The following is a 17,438-nucleotide window of genomic DNA, read 5'->3' as shown; positions in this document are numbered from 1 at the left end:
GTAATCAAACTGTTGAAACCGAAAGATAAAGAAAAATTTTTGCAAGCAGCCAAAAAAACCAAACCAAACCAAAACAATGCATGCCACATAGGGGAATACTAATTCAAATGACTATAGATTTCTCATTGGAAACTATGGATGCCAGAAGGCAGTGGAATAACATTTTTAAAGTGTTGAAAGAAAAGAACCGAATTCTATAACCAGTGAAAATAACCTTCCAGAATGAAGAAGAAGTAAAGACATTCTCAGATGAAAGACAACCAAGAGCATTCATCACCAGAAGACCAACTATAAAAGAAATGGGAAAGGAAGTTCTTCAGACAAAAGAGAAATAATACCACAGAGAAGATGGAACTTTGGAGTGAAAGAATAACAACAGAAATGGTAAATATCTGGCCAAATGTAAAGACTATTTTTCTTCTCTTCTCTAAAATATGAGACTTTTGAAAACAAAAATTATAAGATTGTCTGGTGAGGTTTTCAAAGTACATAGATGTAATATACATATATCAAGCACAACCCAAAATGAATAAAGGAACTTATATGGTGGTATCGTTTTTACATTCCACTTGAACTTGGTAAAATATTAGTTCTAAGTAGACTGAAAAGTTCATATATATATATATACACACACACACACACACACACACACACACACACATATCTCTAGTGCAACCATTTAAACAAAAATCACTATACAAACAGATATAATCAAAGACCCAATAGATAAATTAAAATGTATACAAGAGATAAATTAAAAGTTAGATAATCCTTTTAGATAAATTAAAATATAATTCTAATATATAAATAAAACAGATTAAATCTTTAATAGATAAATAGATGAATTAAAATGTAATTCTAAAAAATTATCAATTTATACAAAATAAGGCAGCAAAAGGGAAACAGATGAAGGGAAACATAAGGTACAAATAGAAAACAAATAAAAAATAGTAGGCCTAAATCTGAACATATATTTACATTAAATATAAATGGTCTAAACATTTCATTTAAAAGATAGAGATCATCAAAATAGATTTTTAAAAAATCAACACTGAACAATATGCTATATAAGAACTTCAAGATATAGTGATTAAAAGTAAACAAATGGAAAAAGATACACTATACTAAAAATAATAAAAAGAAAACTTAAATACTTCTATCAATATTAAATAATGTAGACTAAAAGGCAAGGAAAATTACCAGGATAAAAAGAGACATTTCATATAGATAAAAGGATCAATTCACCAAGAATATATAACAATCATTAATATATAAGCAACTGAGAAATTCAAAATATATAAAGCAAAAACTGATAGAATTAAAAATGTACAGTATATTGAAAACTTCAAAACTCCTTTCTCAATAATTACATAAATAAAAAGTAAATCATCAAGGATATAGAAGAAATAACACCATAAACCAAAAGGAACTAATTGACATTTACAGACTACTCCGGCCAACAACAGTAGAACACACATTCTTTCAAGTGCACACACATGGACCAGGCACCAAGATAAACCATATCCTGGATGATAAATCAAACCATAACAAATTTAAGAGAATTAAAATCATACAAAGTATTTCTTTCACCATAACAGAATTAAACTAGAAATCAATATCAGGAAGATATCCAGAAAATCCTCAAATAATTAGAAATTAAATAACAAGCTTCTACAATATCCACAGGTAAAATATGAAGTTTCAAGGGAAATTAGAAAATATTTTGAACTGTATAAAAACGGAAGTACGAATTCAAAATTTGTGGGATGTAGATAAGTAGTGCTTAGAGGGAAATTTAAATCATTAAATATTTGTATTAAAAAGGCAGAGGTCTTGATGAAACCTAAGCTTCTACCTTTAAGAAACTAAAAAGAATAGCAAAATAAACGCAAAGCAAGCAGAAACAATAAAAAGCAGAAATAAAAATTTAAAAAGACAACTAGAGAAAAACCAATGAAATCTAAAGCTGTTTCTCAGAAAAGATCAATGAAATTTATAAACCTGTAGCCAGACTAACCAGAGAGAGAGGAAGTGAGGGAGAAGGCACAAAATTACCAAAATCAGGAATGAAAGAAAGGATATCACTAGAGCCCACTGAGACACTGAAAGGATAAGAGCTATGAACAACTCTATGCACATAAATACAACAACTTAGATGAAAGGGAGGGACCTACTTCCACAAAATACCAAAATTCACCTAAAAAGAAATAACTAACTCAAATAGGCTTATATCAAAAGAAATTGAATACATAGTGAAAGATCTTCCAAAAATGAAAACTCCAAGCCCAGATGCTTTCACCAGGGAATGCCACCAAACACTTAAAGAAATAATACCAATTCTATACAATCTCTTCCAGAAAATAGAATAGGAAGGAGCATTTCCCAACTTATTTTATGAGGCCAAAATTACCCTGACTCCAAAATCAGACAAAGGCAGTATAAGAAAAAAACTAAACTAAACAAAAACATAATACCAGTATCTTTCATTAACAGAGAAGAAAAAAAATATTCAACAAAATATTAGCAAATTGAATCCAGCAATACAGAAAAGGAACAATGCATCATAACCAAGAGCAGCTTATCCCAAGAATGCAAGGCTAGATGAACACGCAAATATCAAATGTAATCCATCATATTAAGAGACTGAAGAAAAATTATATTATCACATCAAATGATGCAAAAAAAACCCTCATTTGATAAGATCCAAGATCTTCATGATAAAATTCTCAGTAAACTAGAAAAAGGGGAAATTCTTTAACATGATAAAAGGTATCTTTAAAAAAACTTACAGCTATCACCATGTTTAATGATGAGAGACTGTTTTCTTCCTAAGATCAAGAATAAGGCAAAGATGTCTTTTCTCACACTCCTATTCAACAATGAACTGTAAGTCCCAGCCAGTGCAATAAGAAAAAAGAAAAAAAGGAATAGTTTGAAAGAAAGAAAGAAAACTGTCCCTCTTTGCAGACGTGATTTTTTATGTAGAAAACCCCAATGATTCTGCAAAAAACGTTCCTAGAACTAATAAGTGAGTTTAGCAAGGTTGCAAGATACAAAATCAACATACAAAAATCATTTGTATTTCTCAACACTAACAATGAATAAATGAATTTGAAATTAAATAAGTGTGTATGTATGTATGCATAGATACATATACACATGTACACATAAATCATGTATTTATTTATATCAATCACATTCACAACAGACCCCCAAATAAATACTTACATACACAAGCTTAAATCTAACATAACATGGGAAAGACTTACATGTTAAAAACTACAAAATGCTGATTAAAACTATCATTTACCTAAATAAATGGAGACACATACTGTGTTCATGGATTGGAAACTCATAGTTAAGATGCTATGTATATAGTCAATTCTCCCTAATCTGATTAAGATTTAACACAATTCCAATCAAAATGTTAGCAAGATTTTTTTGTAGATACAGACAAGCTGATTCTAACATTTTTATGAAAGTCAAAGGATCTGAAACACTCAAAACGATTCTGAAAAGAATAAAGTTGGAAGACTCACAGTACATGATTTTAAGACTTGCTAGGCAACACCAGTAATCAACCTAGTAGTGTTTTGACAAAACGATAGCACACATATATATATATCCATGGAACAAAATAGAGAAACTAGAAATTGAACTACAAAAACATGGTCAATTGATTTTTGACAAAGATGCAAAGGCAATTCAATGGCGATGGCACGGTGCCTTCAACAAACAGTATTGGAACAAGTGGACATCTGTATTAATCATGTTTTTTAAAAAATTTTCTGTATTTTACGATGTTTTATTATCTTAAAAAGCTTGCTGGCTGGGGAGAGACTGCTCCTCCCAATGCTAGCCAATTCTTAGCCCGGGAACATGCATGTCTTTCATATGCAACTCCAACCATCTCTATCTAACTCTCACACACCAAGCCAATATTTCACCTTGCCCTAAATCATCCCAGGGCCAGGTACCAAGCAATTGCAGGCCATCCCTATTCCCCAAAGCCCACTGAAATTACACAAACTAGCCAATCCTTTATTGCTTATCTTGTCCTACCTTGCCTTTCCCCAGAAACCCCAATAAAGGCTTTATACTCAACTCTCCCCTCACTCCCGCTTCTGCTTCACCATACCTGGTAACTTTATGGCCCTGTGTGGCACAGTGTGTTCCCTTCTCTCAGGAAATCTAAGTAATTCATTTTTCAATGACATTGACCTCTCCACGTCAACATTCAGTCACCTCTATACATTAAAGTCCCGTGGGTATTTTAATACAACATCCATATGCAAAAAATGAATTTCAACCTATACTTCACACCTTATAAAAAATTAACTTAAAATGGATCATTTCTCAATGTCAAACTATAAAAGTTTTAGTAGAAAACATAGAAGTCTTTGCGATCTTGGGTTAGATGAAGCACTCTTAGATATAATACCAAAAGCATGACCCATAAAGGAAGAAATTAAGTTAGACTTAATTTCTTAAAACTTACTGCTCCCTGAAAGACACTGCTGAAAGAATAAAGATATGCTTCAGACTGGAAGACAATATATGCCAGTTCAACAATAAGAAAACAAACAACTCAATCCAAAAGAATAGGCAAAACACAGATTGCAAACAAGCCCCTTAAAAGATGCTCAATAACATAAGTCATTCTAAAAAACACAAATTAAAACCACTACCTAAGAACAGCAAAAAATATAAAAACAACAACTGACAAGTGTTGTCAAGGATGCAGAACAACTGGAACTCTCACACATTGCTGGTTAGAATGAAAAATGTTATGGCTACTCTGGAAAACAGTTTGGCAATTTCTTATAAAGTTAAACAGCCATTTACCATACCACCAATTAATCTCACTCCTAGGTATTCACCCCAGAAATGTGAAAACTTATAGTCACACAAAAAACTGTAAATAAGTATTCATAGTAGCTCTATTCCTAATCACCCCAAACTGGAAACAACACAATTGTCCAACAGGTGAATGGAAAAACACTCTGGTACATTCATATAGTGGACTATAACTCAGCAATAAAAAGAAATGAACTATTGATACATGCATAACATTGATGAATCTCAAAAGCTTTATGCTGAGTAAAGAAGCCAATCTCCAAAAGATACATACTATGATTGCATTTATATGACATTGTGGAAAAGACCAAACTACAGAGATGGAGAACAGATCAATACTTGCCAGGGATAAGGGATGGGTGGAGAGTTTGACTACAAAGGGTTAGCATGAGGAAATTTTTTTGGAGTGATGGAATTGTTCTGAATCCTGACTGTGACAGTAGTGGTTACACAAATTTATATACTTGTTAAAACTCGTGAAATGTACACCGAAAAAAGGTACAGTCATTCCTCAGTATCTGAGGGGAATTGTTTCCAAGACCACCCATGAATACCAAAATCCATGGATGTGCAAGTCCCTTATATAAAATAGCATAGCATTTGCATATATATTATGCACAACCTCCTGTATACTTTAAGTCATCTCTAGGTTATTTATAATACCTAATGCAATGTAAATGCTATGTAAATAGCTGTAAATACAATGTAAATGCTATGTAAATAGTTACCAGCGCAGGACAAATTCAAGTTTTGCTGTTTGGAAGTTTCTGGAAAATTGTTCCCCCTGAATATTCTCAATCCATGGTTGGTTGAATCCACTGATGTAGAACCCGTGGATAAAGAGGGCTGACTGTATTTTGCACATACATTTTTAAAATAAAAACCATGGTAAAGAGGCAAATGAAAACACTTGAGAACAGGATGCTTTGTCTTCAAATAAACCATTGGGTTCAATTTCAATATTTAGTTTACTCAAATTTTGAAGAAAGATCTCATACTGCTTATAGAAGTTCCAGGGATTAAATCCATTTTGTCAACCAAGCCAAGAAAGACAGTGGCAAAGAGGCAATTTCAAACTCTCAGATTTCAGTTTTAACTGAACAAATCATCAATCCATGGAGTGGAGAACCAGATTAAAAAAATGAAACTCAAACCACATACCAGTATCAAAAACTGAGAGTCGACTTTTAAAGTCTAAACTTTCCATTAATCTCAGAAATTAAATCCCATAAGAATCATGACTCATCAAGAATTCCTCTCCCTTCTTCAGATATATAGACTTTTTTTTCCCCTTTAAAATACTGAAGAAATTACTTACAGCTTTAAGGGTAAGATCACACTGGAAAACAAGTTTCCGGAGTTGTGTTAAAATTTCTCTTTTGGTATTTTCTAGATCATTTCGTCTTTCTTCAACATTTGTCACACAAACTTTGTAGAGTTCATTTGCTTCTTCTACCTTCAGGAGTATCAGAGAAAAAAGTGACACTGGTTCACTCAATCTATATTTTAAAACAAATGCTTATTCTAGTAAGGCTCAATTTAAATAATTGAAAAGGCTTATGCATGAAAGTTCTGAAATATTCTATATTTTAAGTAGAATATTTCTAAAGAGAAATATTCTGTTTTGGTCAGCAATTCAAGGGCACTTGTCTTTTATGAATAGTCAATTATGATTTACAATTAGTATACTGTTTGTCTATAAAATAAACATCCACTTCTATTTAATAGCCTTTTCTATTTATAGTTACCATTTTCTATATAATCTTCTTACAGAATTTATCAATTATATTTCATAAATAATACAAAGCTTCAGCCTAGTCTTGCTACCAGGTATTAGAATAAGTACACATAGACACACAGTTGCCTAAATGGTGAACGTTCTGAACAATCAAGTAAAAAATATTAAACTACTGCGCTAAGATATATCTTTCACAAACAAACCCCAAAATTCAAAAGATAAGCAAAAATCTCTTAGCATAGTGGTTCTCAAAGTGTGGATCCCCGGCAGCAGCAGCACATGGGCACTTAGAAATGCAGGTTGTCTGGGGCCAACCCTAGACCTGCTGAATCAGAAACTCTGGGGATGGGGCCCAGCAGTCTGTTTTAACAAGCCTTCCAGGTGGTCCTGATGCAGGTTAAAGTTTGAGAACCAAAGCCTTAGCAGATTAGTGCTAATTCAATAATAACAAATAACAAAAAAGATGATTACTTTTTGAAGAGCCTCTTCTTCCAGTCTTCGCTTTTTTTCTAGCTGCCTGTTGAGATTTTTTACTAATCCACCACTTGAGCACAGATGCTCCTCTTCTGCACGAAACATGGAAGATTTTGCTTTTTCATATTCATCTTGACGTTGCATGCACAACAATTTTGCCTTTTTAAGAGCAGTCTCTGTTTCAAGCTACACAGAAAAAAAGAGTATTAAATACAGAATAAGAAAAATCCTAATGTACAAGTTTCTTTAGCATATTCAGCAAGATAGTTAAGACTGCATTTTAGATAAACTATAGAGTAAGATATGCATCTTCCCAGGGTAGATGCTTATAGACTGCAGATGATTTTTAGATGTTCACAAATAGATGAAACTCTACTATAATACTAACCATTTTATTTTGTTCCTGTTTCCAAAGTTCTTTTATTTCTTTCCTTTGTTTTTCCATTTCATTTTTCCTTCCAAGTAGAGGCTGGCAAGGGTATTTTCATAAAAAGAAAGAGAGAAAAAAGTTGTTTTCTAAAGGTATACTGCTGTTTTGTTTTTATTTTTAAGTATATTGTATTTATAAATTTTTACCTGCACAAATTTGTTGGCTTGGAGAGCTGCAATTGTTTGTTGTAAAAGGTGACTGCTCTCTATATCATTAAGAAGAGCATTGGTAAATAAAGACTGCAGTGGCATAAACTCCTAGAATTTAAAATTGAAAAGTAAATTTTCCAATAGAAATGTACTAGAGTTCTAGATCCTCCCCACCCCCACTAAACTTCTTCAAACAGAGAAATTTTTAAGCTTAGATTTTTTTCAGAAAAATGACTATTCATGAATATGACCATATGAGAAAAATACTGAAGAAAATTAACGAAGTTATTCTAAACCTCGTTAGCAAAATCAGTAGTTAACAAGATAATCAACATTCATATAAAACTGTGGGTTTCCTGTTTCTTCATAATGGGTATCCTTATAAGTTTAAAAAGATTTTATTTTGTCAGTAAAAAGGTTATTTAGCATATAAGTTCTTTCCTATGTTAAGTACAAAATTTTCTGATTTTGCAAGGCACTCATCTGAGTAATCTCCCGGCATAGGACCCTAGTAGTTCAATGACCACTTACCTGTAGTCCAATGTTAGTTCTAGTTGCCTCTGCCAACTTGACAATATTTCTAGTGGACTCCAATTCTGAAAAGGTCAAAGAAGGCATCAGAAGGTAAATTCAACTTATTTTTTCCCCCTCCATACTCTAAATAATTATTTGTTATCCCCCAATTAAAAAGTGATCACAAATACTAGTCTGCATCATGATATGAAGCTATGATTCTTAATTTGAAGTACTCATCAAAATCAACTGGGAAACTTTCAAAATGCACTTGATTAAATCTCACTTCTCTGGGGGAATGGGACCTAGGCCTGTGTACTATCTGTTTCTAAGGCTACTCAGGTGAATCTGATGGGCATTCCCTATTAAAAGCAAATAATGTAGTGGAAAGAGCATAGGCTTTGGGTAAATTCTATACTCTTCCAGTTACTACTATATGATCTTAGGCAAATCAACTGACCTTAGGCAAATCCCATCTCATTTGCCTCCACTGTAAAATGGGGATAATAATCTTGCCTTGCCTACTTCCCAGGGTTTTGGTAAGGATTAAATGAGATAATGGATGTTGAATGCATTTTGTCAACTGTAAAACACTGGGAAGATATTAGCTATTAAGATGTTCCTTATATGTTTCCATTGCCTTCTGATCCGACAGCTACTGTTGTTTTTGTCACCTTTAACCATATTATCTGATTGCATTTCTTTTCACCCACTAGAGTATGACTTCTTTAAAGGCAAAGACAGTATACTATCTGTCTTGGTGCCCCCAGATCTAGTGGTTGGTCCACATCCATATTCAATAAGTATATTTACTGTAAGAAGAGTCTTTCCTATTTTAAGAAGAGAAAATGGGCAATGATTTTATGTACTACAATGAAAGAGCTACTAATTTGGAATCATATTATTTATAGTCTGTAGAACATGAATCACAAACAATTCAGTTCTTACGTTCCAAAGTTAATCAGATGCCCTAAAGGGCAACTCACCCAAGCTCAGCTTCTTTTCAACCCATGAAACTATGTTCTTGGTATATTTTAACCATGTTTTAGCATATGACAAAGCCAATTCTATAGAGTTAGTGTTCTTTAACAGCATGCTGTCTAATTCTATAGGAGAAAAACTTCCTGAAAATAAAAATATCAAGGTAAGTATACATTAAATATGAGCTCATAACTCTAAACAAAGAAGCATTCATATCCTAAGATGTTCTTCAATGAAAACTGGTTAAAAAATATGTGACAAATTCATAATTAAAGGGTCACAGTTTAAACTGAAAATAATTTTAAATTATATTTTTAAATCAATGTGTATTTCTATTATTCATCAAGTTACAAGCCCTATATAATTCTTGATCAGTCTCTATCATCACATTATCTATCTACACTAGCAGGTTTTTCTCCTTAAGTTTTATATGTAAAACTTCAAACATCATTCATTTTATGTCTGAAATGAATACTTTAGGTTACTAAGCAAGGAGAGATTAAGTAATCCAAAACATTTATCAAAAGTAACTGTAAAAAGTTTGACTAAAGTTTTAAGTACCTCAGGCATTACCTTTTTCACTGGATGAGTCCACTGATTCCACAGAAACATTTTCAAAAGACTTAAAACATGGAAGAAAACAAATTTAAGATTAGAGAAGATAACAGAACTTTGCTTCAAAATTTTTTCACTCTAATTTGTTACTCTGACATAATTCCTACTAAAGAATTTCAAGCATTTAGAACTCAAAGGGCCTGAGAAGTCTGTTTAAATGCCAGAACATTTAATAAGAATTATATAGCTTTTTACAACAGCAGTTCTCAAGGTCCAAGAATAAATAACCTCATTGTTTACTAACAGCATTAGTTAACATTAATGAATCCATTCAAAACTTTAAATTCTGCAGACCTCAAAAATATTAGTCAGCAAGTTATAGAAGCAATCTAAATAGACTGCTAGCTAAATAGAAGACAAAGACCTCTCTCTTTCAGCCATCTTTTACCATTTCATTATATGATAAGCTGTCTCTGAAGGTCCATTGGACAGCTTAGTGCAGAACTTTCTATGATGATGGAAATGTTCTATATCTGCACTGTCCAGCAAGGTAGCTAATAGCTACATGTAGCTATATGAGCATTTGACAAGTGGCTAATTTAAATGAGAATTTAAATTTTAATTTAATGAATTACATGTGACAAGTGGCTACCTTATTGGACAGTGCAGGAAAAGGTTATCTACTGAAATTGTGAGAGTTTATATTTAGCTGGGCAATATGGAGTATGAAGGAATTCAATGCAACAGGAATCAAGTAAAACCTGGGTTTGAAGTCAAGCTCTATCACTTAGTAGCTGTATAACACTGAGCTATGTATTTATGCTCATTTAACTTTGGTTTGCCCTTCTATAAAATGAGGATAAGAACACTACTTCATAAGACTATTTTAAGGATTAAGATGATGTAGGTTTAGCACAGTGCATGGTTATCTATTAAGCACTATTAAATAAATGGCAACTATTATTTTCAAAGATATTTTTCAAAACTCTTCATCGGGGGCTTCCCTGGTGGCGCAGTGGTTGAGAGTCCGCCTGCCAATGCAGGGGACGCGGGTTCGGGCCCCGGTCTGGGAAGATCCCACATGCCGCGGAGCGGCTGGGCCCGTGAGCCATGGCTGCTGAGCATGCGCGTCCGGAGCCTGTGCTCTACAACGGGAGAGGCCACAACAGTGAGAAGCCCGCGTACCGCAAAAAAAACCAAAACTCTTCATCAAATGAAGTAATTTTATTAGTAGTATATCATCATGGATTTTTAGATTTCAATTTCTAGGATAAATTAAAAACTGCAAAAAGGAAAAAGTATTATCCTATTAAGAATTAGTATACATGTGCACAACAGAAGTACACGAATAGGAGATATGATTTACACCTAAAATTTAAATTGTTTAGACCCCTTTTACACTGATATAATGTTTTATTACACCTTCTAAATAAGCAGCAAGCTTGAAAATATGAAATTGAGGAAAAATCATAAATAACAGTAAAATATTTAAAGATCTTAAAATTCTTCATCATTCTGATATGGCTTCTACACTATCCTCCTTTAGTCCTTCAGTCACCAAATGGATGACTTCAGTAGTCACAATTGTTTTCTAAATACTGTAGTATATATAACAAATGCCTTAAATAGTCATTCATATTTTGTATTATTTAAGAAAGATCTGTAGTTTTTATATTATTTTGATATAATAACAGGTACTTGGCACATTTCCAAATATTTGTTGAAATCCTTTTGGATTCCAATCCTTTTTGGAAATCCTTAACAGGAAATGATCAACATATGTCCCTAATGCAGTTTGTTTAAATATCTTGCATTTGGTGAAAAAATTTTAGTCAAATGAAAATATTACTACTACAATTAGTATAAATCTTTAAAGCAATATTCTACATACATTCCTAATGTTCTTTTATTTCATAGCAATTTTTCTTCCAGTTAGGAATCAGAACCCCAATTCTCTAACATACTTATAAGGATGCTCTCAGGGAGAACTCAGACCTTCAGTTCTGTTAATAAGTGTTTCATGGTAACAAACAAACTGTAGGATGTGTGAAAAGATTAACACCCTCTTTACGTCTTGCATCATTTTTCTACCAGTCTTAAAATCTGCAACAATGTCAGGAAGGAAAAACAGCTATGAATTACTTACTAAAATTTTGGACCACAGACATTAGGTTCATTACATAAGACACTATAAAATTACCAGCTATGTTTTTTTAAAATGATGGTTCCATTTCAAAAGTACAATTAAATTTTTGGCCCAGAAACTGACCATAATTTATCATATTTAAAATGAACTGAGCTGTTTTTTTTGTTAAACTAAACAACTATCAAAGACTAATGCTGAGATTAAGATTAGGATATTATTAAAATATTAAGTTAAAAATATTAAAATCTTTGTTTTCATACAAACTTGGCCTACCTTACTTTCCCGGGAAACAGGCAGTCGCAATAATGAATCATTGCCTACATCTCCCATGAGGAAGTTTGTCAGGCTATCCAGGGGAATTAAAAAAAAAAAAAAAGAAATGGAAATAAGTCATGACATTGCTCTGTCACAAGCTTTACATTCAACATGTCATCTAGGTTAAATTTTTTTAAAGTAAGAACCTTAGAAATAAACTGCTAGGAATTTATCCACATAAACCACATAGTCACTTGCAAATGGATGTTGCTTCTAAACAGCTATAAACACCTCCAAATACAGCAATAAAGCAACACAGAATGTAGCTTTTCTGAAGTTGTGATAATATTTCATGCTAGTTCATACTTTACTTTGCATGTATGTACTGAATTATTGTGACATACTCTCATTGAGACATCTAGGTCCTAATTTCTTTAAATGACAGTCCTCTACTTACATATTTCCAAAGGTAAAGGCCAAGGTTTCAATGGAAGAAAACACCTCTCTGAAGAGATCATTTTTGTTTTCTTCATTTACTTCTGTGAAGTTCACAGCTTTAGGGAAAAGTTGGTTACAATAAATGAGGAGAAAATACTTTAAACTAGTTTTATACAAAGTCATTTAAATCCCTTAAAAATCCATCTTTACTACTAGAAGCATTAGAAGATTCAGAAACTGAAAAGCCTAATACACAAAATAAATATGATGTTCAAGTTCTTCATTAAAGAAATCATACAAAAGAATCACCTTGCATAAAAGTAGCCGGCATTCCAACCTGACTGCTCCACACATTACATAATTTGACACATCTAAAAAGTGACTCAATGTGAAATCAATTGATCTTGAGTCACACAGTCCATGTTACACCAGCCTTCTCTCATTAAGAGTGTCCTGTGTTTTTTTCTCTTGCTTATTGCTTCACGGCATTTTTTAAAAACAGCTAAATGGACTGTGGCTCACTTAAGTCAATATGAAGTACATTTTCCACTACAAATTACCAATATTTGAAGTCACATATACATTTGACATAGCATAAAACCTATATACAAAGCATACCAATTAAAAACACACAAAGCTTTAAAATTTTTAAATTCCTATTTATTTATACCCTTATTTCTTATAGGGTCTTGGGCTCTGAGGTCCATTCTAATTGATACATAGCTGTCTTTTGTTTATCACAGGGACAGTCTAACATTTTGCATTTTGTTAAAATTATGAAACATAACTGAAAAAGGTTTCTTATCATAACTTCATCTATATGCACCTTGGTTAAAAGCCCAGATACAATCTACAGAGACAAAATCTGAGTGCTGAATAGGTAAATTTTTTAAAGTAACTCATTCTACTCAGATTGAGTTTAAGGAGCAACCGGCTCCCTGTATCCCACCCTCCCTAGGATCCTTGCCAATAACTGGAAGGAGAGAAACCAAGTGGAGAGGAAGCTATCCTTTGTTTTAAAACAGAGTTGTTTTTAAGCTTGCCTGCACATCAGAATTACTTATGCAGCTTTAGAAACAAAGTCTGAGTCCCACCACCAAAGATTCAGATTTCACAGGTCTGGTGAAGCACATATATTTGTTCAAAAGCTCTCCCAGGTGATTCTAATGTGCAGCTAGGGTTGAAAATGTTTCCTGGAAAGCCAGGATTCCTAAGCAGGGATGAATTAAACCTTAAGCCTGGAAGCCTCATGAAATTACAACCAAGATTTTACACGCCTTTGTAGATATGAGGGGGTAAGGTCCACACCTTTCATCAGATTCTTCTAAATATCCCTGATACAAACAAGAAGAAAAACTTAAGAACTGCCATAAATAATTTATTAAATGTTTTTTTATTTCTGCTCTGGTCAAGATGGAAAAACAGGCTTATATATCTGAAACAACTAAAAGAAATCTGTACAAGATATACGAAACAGCAGTTTTCATGACATTAGCTATCAAGCAACACAGAACAAAAATCCTAACCGACAAGAAACAAACATGGTGAGCTCTACAACTGCCCCAAGCTTACTGCCTAATAACACACAAAGATTTCTAAGCAAAGGAAACTACCAGAGATAAAGAAGGTCATTTTATAATGATGGATTCAATTCATCAAGAGGACATAATTTTATACATTTATGCACCTAATAAGCAACTTCAAAATGCATGAAGCAAAAACTAATAGAACTGAAATGACAAATTCACAACTATAGCCAGAGATTTCAAAAACCCTCTCTCAATAATTGACAGAACATGTAGACAGAAAATCAGTAAAGGATATGAAAGCCTTCAACAATACTATCAGCCACCTTGACGAGACCGACATTTAAAGAACACTCTACCCAATGACAGCAAAATACATGTTCTTTTCAAACACACACTGAATATTTACCAAGATGGACCATATTATGGGCCATAAAACAAGTCTCAATGGGTTTAAAAGAATTCAAGTCAGGCAAAATATGTTCTGTGATTAGATGGAATTAAATTATAAAAATCTCTGGAAAAATCCTTAAATATTAGGAAACTAACGCACTTCTAAATAAACCATGGATCAAAGAAGAAAAAGGGAAATTAGAAAGTATTTTGAACACAATGAAAATGAAAACACAACATATAAATATTGGTGAAGGTGGTGGCAGAGAGGCACAGAAGGGAGGGATGACAAAGGGACATGCATTACCTGGATTGTGATAGTTTCACAAGGTATGCATACCAAAATTGATCAAATTGTACCCTTAATTTAAATATGTGCAGCTTATTTTAAGTCAATTATACCTCAATAATGCTGTTTTTAAAACTGCACTTGAAAGCAGACTTTAAATGTAATTTATAATGTAATACCAGCAAAAATGTAAAACCTACTCCTATTTCCCAACTTTAACCTGTTAGACTTTAAAGAAAAAAATACGTTATAACACTTTAAAAAATTCTATAATTATTCTTCTTTTCCTATAAATATATTTTTCAAAGCACTAAACATGACTGGGAGATAACTGTAAGTAGTGAAATAATTGTAAATAGTAAAAAGACAATTATTTGAACCATCTTCAATCGCTATCTTCATCCCTACTCAAATGAGGTTACAGCCATCTAATGAAAATTCCTATTACAGCCCTTGCCTCTACTTCAAAACAGCTCTATACTTCTAATATCCTTTCATTTTTTTGCTCCTGTCCAGTGTTTCAAAGAAAAGTCTTTGGCTCCTTTCCAATAATAAATTTTCCCATTCGCTCCCGCATTCTCCAAAACCCTATACCACCATTACTCCTCCCTCATAACTTCACTAACTCCTACCAACTGACATTTTTTCTCATGCTACTAACAACATACCCAAATCTTTTCTACAGGAAAAAAATTAAATTTACCATATTTCTCCTTAAAGCTACCATCCTATCTAATTCAGCATTTCTTTACTGCTAAAACTTTATAAACAGATAATGACAATTCACCAGGATTTGGCTTTTCATCCAGTTTAATCGTTAGCAGGGGTTGGAAAACTTTTTCTGTAAAGGGCTAGATAGTGAATATTTTAGACTTTTCAGCCCACACAATCTGTTGCAACTATTCAACTCTGTATAAAGTAGCCAAACATAAACAAATAAGAGTAGTTGTTTCCAATAAAACTTTATTTACAGAAACAGGCAGCAGGCCAGATTTGGCCCACTGGTAGTAGTTTGTGCACCCCTGGTTAAAAGGATGGGTTCCAAAGCCAGTCTGCCTAGGTTAAATCCTAAATCTTCCTCTTAACGAGGTTAAGTAACTTAACTGCTCTGTTCTTCAGTTTCCTCATTTATACAATGGGGATAATAATATGTATTTTGAGAAACACTGTGAAGATTTAATGAACTTAGAACAGAGCTTGTTACATAGAAAATGCTCAATAAATGTTAGTTATTTTCACTCAATACCACTGAACAACACTGTCAACAATAACCTCCAACTGTTTTAATCAAACTTGGAAGTCTTTTTCCTTCTAAGTTTTCATCCTACTTCACAACTCTGCAACTCTGAACAGCTCTCCACTTCATACATATGCAACCTTGGACAAATCACTCTATGTCCCAGCTTTCTTATCTGCAAAATGGGAATTGATATAATAATAATTTGCTGTGAAGATTAATGGGTAATCCATGTAAAGAGCTTAACAGCATCCAGCATACAGTAAGTACATCCTCAATATATTATGTCAGCTATTATTAATACAAATATTAACCATTTCCTTCTATCTTGAAGCATTTTGCTTAGAAGCAATACATTATAGCAACTAGAAAATGCAAGGCTTCAGAGTTTCAAACCTGAGTTTAAATCTGACCCTTACCACTTCCTGTGTTACTCTGGATACATCACCTAACTTCAATTTCCCCATATGTAAAATGGCGTGTTACTGAAAAGAACAACTGAGAAAACAAATGTAAAACACCTAGGGTACAGTGCTTGGTATTTAGTAAATATGAGCACCCCCATATTCTACATCTGATCTGTGCTTCATACAGTTGTTTCCACTCAGCCGGCAGTTCTCATCTTGGCCTTCTTCTCTATACATTACCCCCAGAGAATCTCATCCACTTTCAATACCTTTAAGGGAATGAATCCTTAAACTAACTGTCTAGTTTTACCCTCTGAGCTCCAGACCCATATTTCTGATGGTCTGTTTGATACATTCCTCCCATTTCCCAATCTTTACCCACCAGCACTGCAATCTCAACACGTACTAAACTGAACTCTCATCTCTTCCTGTCTACTCTGCCCCTCAAGCCTACTCTCTTCCGTACATTCCTTAGCTCATTAGTTTTGCTTCCAAAATGCCTCTTAACTTATTTTTCTTTCTTTCCATTCCCGTTGACACTGACTTAGTTCAAAGGCCATATTTTACTTCTAGTTTGGACTATTTAACAACCTGCTAAGTGGCCTCTCTGTCTCCACTCTCTCCCCTCTACTAGCTGACCTTCGAAATCAAATCAAGATTTTGCTTAAAGTTTAAATAATTGTCTCCCTTCGGTTCCCTATTAAGTCACAACAATGAGCACTAAGACACATTTAGTATCTCTTTAAGAAAACACATGAATAGCTTTCATACATATAACCTATTAGAACAGCAACTTTCAAACAGTTTTACCACAACCTTCGGTAAGAAATACATATCACATCATGACCAAGTATATCATATACACATAATATTTATCAGTTACATAACACCGACAAAGTCTCTGAAACATCCTTAAGTCTTATACGATGAGTGTTACACTCTGATTTTTCTTTTCCATTCTCTTTCATATTTTAAAATGCTGGTTACAGTTCACTAACTTGATGTCATAAATCAAAAGCCAAAGTTTGAAAACAACCGAATTAAAAGATA

At 33.2% G+C, this 17,438-nt stretch overlaps 1 protein-coding gene across 8 annotated transcripts in view; it reads right to left on the bottom strand.

Moving 5' to 3' along the window:
• Nucleotides 1–17,438, bottom strand: part of ARHGAP29 (Rho GTPase activating protein 29) — a 76,691-nt gene that overhangs the window by 23,245 nt on the left and 36,008 nt on the right. For 7 of the 8 annotated variants that reach the window (XM_055084443.1, XM_055084446.1, XM_055084448.1 and 4 more), the window contains 9 exons: nt 12,556–12,652; nt 12,117–12,189; nt 9,716–9,764; nt 9,148–9,285; nt 8,180–8,244; nt 7,646–7,756; nt 7,458–7,538; nt 7,067–7,255; nt 6,176–6,313 (listed from right to left, as the gene is read on the bottom strand). In XM_055084443.1, coding sequence (XP_054940418.1) covers nt 6,176–6,313; nt 7,067–7,255; nt 7,458–7,538; nt 7,646–7,756; nt 8,180–8,244; nt 9,148–9,285; nt 9,716–9,764; nt 12,117–12,189; nt 12,556–12,652 — 941 coding nt within the window. The remainder of the gene's footprint in view (nt 1–6,175; nt 6,314–7,066; nt 7,256–7,457; nt 7,539–7,645; nt 7,757–8,179; nt 8,245–9,147; nt 9,286–9,715; nt 9,765–12,116; nt 12,190–12,555; nt 12,653–17,438) is intronic. The other variant, XM_055084447.1, reaches the window with a different exon arrangement.

Source organism: Physeter macrocephalus, chromosome 4, assembly GCF_002837175.3.
Source record: "Physeter macrocephalus isolate SW-GA chromosome 4, ASM283717v5, whole genome shotgun sequence".
NCBI classification, from domain to species: Eukaryota; Metazoa; Chordata; class Mammalia; order Artiodactyla; family Physeteridae; genus Physeter; species Physeter macrocephalus.
The sequence above is the reverse complement of the archived record's forward strand: the minus strand, read 5'-3'. Positions and strand labels throughout refer to the sequence as shown.